Source organism: Temnothorax curvispinosus, unplaced genomic scaffold, assembly GCF_003070985.1.
Source record: "Temnothorax curvispinosus isolate PA1 unplaced genomic scaffold, ASM307098v1 QBEX01000892.1, whole genome shotgun sequence".
Taxonomy (NCBI): Eukaryota; Metazoa; Arthropoda; class Insecta; order Hymenoptera; family Formicidae; genus Temnothorax; species Temnothorax curvispinosus.
The window spans coordinates 31177-37462 of NW_020210672.1; the positions used below are offsets into that span (position 1 = coordinate 31177).

The window sequence follows — 6286 nt, forward strand, 5'->3', positions numbered from 1 at the left end:
TAATATTATCCTTCGATTAGAATTAGGGCTATAAAGATAGCTTACAGATCTTCAACTCGGATTTTCATTGGATCTTCAACATCTTGAGATAAAATAATTAAAATGCAGTTTAGAAAACAGTAAAAAAGATATGGAATATTTAATTCTAAATAAGGTCTCAGTGTGAAGAGAAATGGGACATTTCTCCAAGTTCTATTACAGCGAATCTATGTATTATAGAGAGAGGCAAATTAATAAAAATTATACTTAATGGTTGAAGAACTGTTGTGAGTGTTTTACACGTTACAAACTGAAATGTTATTCGTTATTTACGTTTATTTTTTTTTACACAAGAATGATTTGGAGGGTTAAATAAATGAATATTTAGGCTCTGGTGCGCGTATGTCATCGAAAATGCTCGGGTCGGGTTCGTCATCGGGATCGAATTCTATGCTCATTGGATCGATCATAGGAGGTGGTTGGGGAACCCTGGGTTTCGCGGACGGTGCTGGTCGCATCAGACAGGCCTCCAGTCTTTCCCTCACGCACTTTTTCTCACCCGTCGCGTCTATTACGGACGCAGTTTTCCCCGCGTATCGCATTATGGCATCTATATTTTCTTCGTACTCCCGAAGCTACATTTAGCAAATAAAACAGCGAAATAATTTTAATTAAAAATTTAAAAGTTGTAAAACTTTTTCTTTTAAAAAAACATAATGCTTCAAAAACGCGCGTGTATATGTGTAAAATAAAAAGTATAATTATAAATCGACATATATAAATACAATTTACATCTAAAAGATAAGAGAGATTTAAAAACACGGTTTAACCGTTAATAAAAAAGATTTATAATTTGTAAGATATGTTTTTCCAACCAGAGAATAAAACAAAGTATTATATTTATATAAATATCTTGAGCGAGAATATTTTGGAAGGTAATGTGGTATAGTTACATCTTGTTCGATGACGTCTTTGTAATCATTGGAATAAACATCTAATTTACAATCTGGATCCGTCGCCGGAGACTCGCACGATGTGAGATCGTGCTCGCTTTTAGTAATAATGTCGCATTGACGATTCAAAAAACTTTCTCCGCACATTTGTACGTCCATTTTTAGGACAATTACTCTTAATGTAATTTCGAAAATCGTAATTATGATAGTATTATGGGATTTCTGTGGAATTGTAGCTACTTATGAGATTTACCTATTGGGTGGCGTAGATATCATATCCAAGAGTTTGAACTCCTCCACAGTTTTAGGGTAACCTGTCAAAATCCATCCTCTCTTGAGACAGTCATCCTCGAGTACATATTGCTGGAAATAATGACGATGCCAGTGACCGTGACAAATTAATTTTATATTTCTCAGCAAGCTATTATCACACCTCGATTATTTGTACTCGCGCTTCTAACTTTACTTTCTCTTTACATTTGTGCTCGCATAATCGCAGCATTTCGCCTAAAGCCGTCTCTCGCAAGCATGCTTGTTCCAAAATATTATCAAAGTCAACTGCAAAAATATATAACGTATTTCTGTTCAAAATATTATCGTGAGAGACAAATCTGTCTACTAAAAATCATCACTGATAAAGAAAGAATAAAATATAATATTACAAAATACAATGCATCTTCCTAATAAAATGTTATATCTAACATCTCTGTAGAATAAATATATGTATTAACAAGTTACTAGAAACGCAAGGATATTATATATGCATGTATATATATATACAGGTTTTTCCCCGCTATCCAAAAGTAAAGCGTTCCTGTATATGAAACTTTTTATAAGCGAAATTATGTAAAGTGAATAAGCAGTTACTATTAATTTATTTGGGACTTCTTTTGTAAGAGCGAAAATCTTCTTTGAATTCCTTTCAATTAGCGAAAATTTATAAATGTAGGTTTTTTGTAAAAGCAGAGCAGTGTAAAGCAAACTTTAAAAAAACGGGGAATATCTGTACATACATATATACACACATTACCATAAACAAGATTAAATCTCTCAGATATATGTTTTGCCAAAGAACGACGACCTGATCCTTGAGGACCTATGAGAGCGATACGAAAAAGCGATGGAGCTCCATAATGTTTTCTTCTAACTTTTATTAATGTCGCGCAATCTTTGCCCAGTCCGTGAATTGTCTTAGTGCCAGCTTCAACTTCCTAAAGTGAAATTTTTTAATAATCTCATAACAAAATTAATGGCATTTAATATAGAATTGATTAATTACCACTTTCGGGTAGTTTATAAAATAACTGCAAAATAAAAGTTTATTTTGTTAAAATATTATGTATAATATTAACATATTATTAATATGTTAATAATATATTAATAAATGCTATATTAACTTAGTAATAAAATATTATAAATAAATATTACAAAGCCAAAGAACCACAACTAACAATTAAAAAATTAGCATAAGCTTCACGTAGACCTTGAAGAGTCTTCTTATAATCGTATTGTCTTGCATCTTCTAAAAATAAATAAGATTTATAATAGGATAAGTTAGAAGCAGTCAAAATTTTACATAAAAAATGTAAAGATTAATATTTAACATTTGCAATTCTTTCAACAATCGAAACAATTCTTTTAATTTGACTTTTGTTCGATATCTTTGTATGTTTTATATTTTATAAATATATTAATACAATTAATATGAAAAAAAATATTAATAATATCATTAATCTAAAGAATGTTATGATTTATGGTTACAGAGAGAACGAGTTTTGTAAAAATGGAGATAAATCTGAATGGATTTGAAAGAAATGGCAAGATTAATAATACTGTCTATCCAGTAAGTATATACTTTTTTCTTGAATCTCGTCTTCTGCACACGGTGGTACAATCTGTATCACGTGTGTTGGTATTATGCCGACACGTTGCATTGCACGTGCTTCCTTTTTACTCCTCGGTATATCTGTACAGCAGATTATGTATTTACGAGAAAAATAAAGAAAGAAATTTAGTCACATTTTTTAGTTACACTTTTCTTATAGTAGGATTTATAATAGTTGTTCCAATGAGACAGCGCAGCATTTCAAAATAATCCAAAATCAACCTTTATTTAACATAATGAATAATCAAAAAACGGAATAATCAATGTACGTAAATTACCGACTAATGCCCATCCAGATTCATGAAGTATTCCCGACATTAACATTCTCTTTAACCTTATCGCGATCTCATTAGCATCATAGCAACGACATGTGTTCTAAATATATTATAACAAACATTTGGTATAACATTAAAAAAGAGGAATCCTTGCAACTTCCTAAGGCATTGTAGGAGAAGTAGATAAATTGGTAACAGCATACTTCAGTAGAAAATAAAGTATAAAGGTCCTCTAGAGTGACAGGACAAATACCAGTTTCTTCCTGTAGAATTTTCGCGAGAGTTATTTTATCTATGCCGACAGAGAAAAAATTCCTTTTCATTAATTTTGAGAATAATATGTAGGTACACATATTAGAGATCTTCTTAAAATAAAGTGATTGGTTTATTACATTTTATAAATATGATTATTGCTAAATATACGAATGTAATGGAGGTAGTTCCTTATAAGAATATATCTTATAATATATGCAATTAATTATATTATTGTTGACCATGCTAACGGAATACCGAAGCTCGGAGGAGCTATAAGGATAACTCTGGGAATATCTCGCTTTCGTACAATATGTTGGACGCATTGTTTTGTAAATATTATTGGGTCTTCTGGCTGCTGGATCAGTAATTGCGTCACCAATTCCTATAAATTTTTTTATGATATAATGCAATGCATTAAATAATATAATGTAATATAATAATAATATAATATAATGTAAAATGCAACACACTTATATATGTAACACAATTAATCTCAATGAAATATTTGAGTGCAGTAAAATGACGTAATTCAATTACATAAAAGAATTCATATAATCTGTGTTTTTCTATGTAGGGCACGAAATCCGGCGGAATGGTCAATAATTGTCTTGTTCCTCCTTCAAAGTCGCTCATATTTCACGATTTTTATAATGGTTAATTAATAATATAGTGTTATTTAACGTATGTATCATAATGCGTTTGACACACACGTTTGACATATGGCACACGTTTGACATATTTAATTAAATTTAAGCAGTACGCAACTTTCAGTTGTATGTTTTCGAAAACTATTCGCTTGTTTTATCATGTCATACACAGCCTGCGTTTGTTTATTCCCATTAGGAGCTATTCGGAAAATAAAATATATAATACACATAACGTGTATTATAGATTTTATTTTCCCAATAACTCCCAATGTGAATAAACAAACGCAGGCAGAATGTTATTAATTCAGAGAGGAACTATGATTTTCGGAAAGAGATAATAAAAAATGCAAAAACAGTTTTAAATATAAAAACATAAAAAATTATTGCATTGTTTATTAGATTATAAATGCGAAATTATCTACTAATTAAAAGCCCTTTTTTTTTTTTAAACAAAATAGTGAAAATGCAAAATTATATTTTACAAAAATCAAATAACCAATCATCATCAATCATAGAAAAAAGTATTTCCAATACTGACATGTTTTGTAATATCTTGAAAAAAATATTTTTGCAGCAAATAGTGTTGTGTGAAAGTATACAGACAAAGCTTCAGTTTGAGCCACAATAACTGAATAAAATGTATCATTTTCGTATAATCCAGTTCACACACATTAGATATGTACAATTTAATTATATTATACATATACAATTATATACAATTGACAATTTTCGCGACAGTATATATCATTTTGTACATAATTCTTAGCGTTATATTATTACATTTTTGCACGAATAAATTTAAATTTCTTAAAATTATAAAGAAAATTAATTTTTGAGAAAGTCTATTTTATAATTGACAACAATTGGCTATCAGTGTCGTGACAATTCGAACATTGATTTTGGTCGGATTAATTGTCAAGACGTTTCGACCATGGGTTTTGGTCATTATAAATTGATGTAAATAATGTAATTTGAAGCTCATATATAAGCATCGTAATTTAAATAATTAAATTCATTGCAAAAAATATTACCCTGGCTGAGGTAATATTTTTTGCAATAAATTTAATTATTTAAATTACGATGCTCTTATATATAAGCTTCAAATTACATCAATTTATAATAACCAATGGTCAAAACATCTTGGCAATTAATCCGACCAAAACCAATGGTCGAATTGTCACGACACTGATAGCCAATCGTTGTCGATTATAAAATAGAGTATTGGCAAAATTTTTGTTCATTGTTGAATCACACCCTCCCGCTTTATTCCTACCTATACCCGTAAGCTTACTTATTCCTACCTAATTTTCTTACAATTATAATATTAATTAAAATATTAAGATATTTCCTTCTATTATCGAAAATCACCCAGCACATATCCCTACCTATCCGTACCCTTGCTTATTCGTTTTCCTTATATACCTCTCTATTCGATTTTTATCTAATTTTTACCCGTATTCCTACCTATTCATATCTCTATCTAGTATACTTTAATAGTTACCGCAATTACCCGAAATCAGAAAAAAGTAGGTACGTGAATTTTGTTTTAAATTGGGAACATTTAGAAGTTTTATTAGAAGTTTAATTTACGCGAGACCATTTAGAAGTTTTATTAGGAATTTAATTTACGCGGGATAAAGATTTTTAATTCGAGACGGCATCTTCCCGTCTTTGATTACGTGCAATCGCACGTATAAAATAAAATCTTATAAGCTTACATTTACCTATATTTTGTATATTTCGATTGGTGTTGTACACCAACCTACCTTGTAAGATCCTCTTCATCTTCTTTCTTCTGGCCAGCTTTTGTAGTATCTGGCCGTATTCTGGCTTCATATTATAGCCAGAAATACTTTTTTTGCTAGCGGCTAATCATCGCCAGCAATAAGCGTACGATTTTACGCTTTTATATGATGCACGAAACACGAACGCGTCACGAAGAGACCACATTAATTAAATCAATTAAGTACGAAATTAATAATTAATAATAACAATAGTAACTTCATTAACTTATGAATTAATTTCGTATTTTTTTTATGCGCGTTTATTCGTAGCAATTGAAATATACATTTAGTAATTAAAATACATATCGAATCAAAACAAATCTGAAATTAAAAAAAATCTCTATGTCGACAGCTAGCGTTTTGATCACGATTATTATATTGAACTTTTAATATAAAACTTTACAATATAAACAATAAAAATTTAATTCAAAAATAAACAAATAAAAATTGCTAGACGCGCCATTCAATATAACCTAAAGCCCATATGCGTATTTTCATCGATTCGAAC

The 6286-nt window shown here is 29.8% G+C and overlaps 2 protein-coding genes across 3 annotated transcripts in view; one reads left to right on the top strand and one right to left on the bottom strand.

Moving 5' to 3' along the window:
* Positions 1-231: 231 nt before the first annotated feature.
* On the bottom strand, positions 232-4147 carry LOC112458878 (adenylate kinase 8). Its single transcript, XM_025022698.1, has 11 exons — positions 3885-4147; positions 3603-3729; positions 3296-3384; positions 3096-3192; positions 2788-2898; positions 2384-2454; positions 1963-2143; positions 1366-1490; positions 1186-1295; positions 933-1107; positions 232-614 (listed from the first exon to the last, which is right to left on the bottom strand). The coding sequence occupies exons 1-11, from the start codon at positions 3978-3980 to the stop codon at positions 348-350; spliced, it is 1449 nt and encodes a 482-aa protein (XP_024878466.1). The 5' UTR covers positions 3981-4147; the 3' UTR covers positions 232-347.
* Positions 2696-6286, top strand: part of LOC112458900 (non-structural maintenance of chromosomes element 3 homolog) — a 13232-nt gene continuing 9641 nt past the window's right edge. For both annotated transcript variants that reach the window (XM_025022731.1, XM_025022739.1), the window contains exon 1: positions 2696-2775. The gene's annotated coding sequence lies outside the window, so the exon portion shown is untranslated. The remainder of the gene's footprint in view (positions 2776-6286) is intronic.

Bases quoted from the DNA above. Each gene is read 5' to 3' on its own strand.
- LOC112458878 (XM_025022698.1), bottom strand. From the start codon at position 3,980: ATGAGCGACTTTGAAGGAGGAACAAGACAATTATTGACCATTCCGCCG. The intron at 2,899-3,095 runs GTAATTTACGTA...TCTGCTGTACAG, and splicing joins ATCTGGATGGGCATTAGTCG to ATATACCGAGGAGTAAAAAG. The intron at 2,144-2,383 runs GTTAGTTGTGGT...ATTTCACTTTAG, and splicing joins CTTATGCTAATTTTTTAATT to GAAGTTGAAGCTGGCACTAA.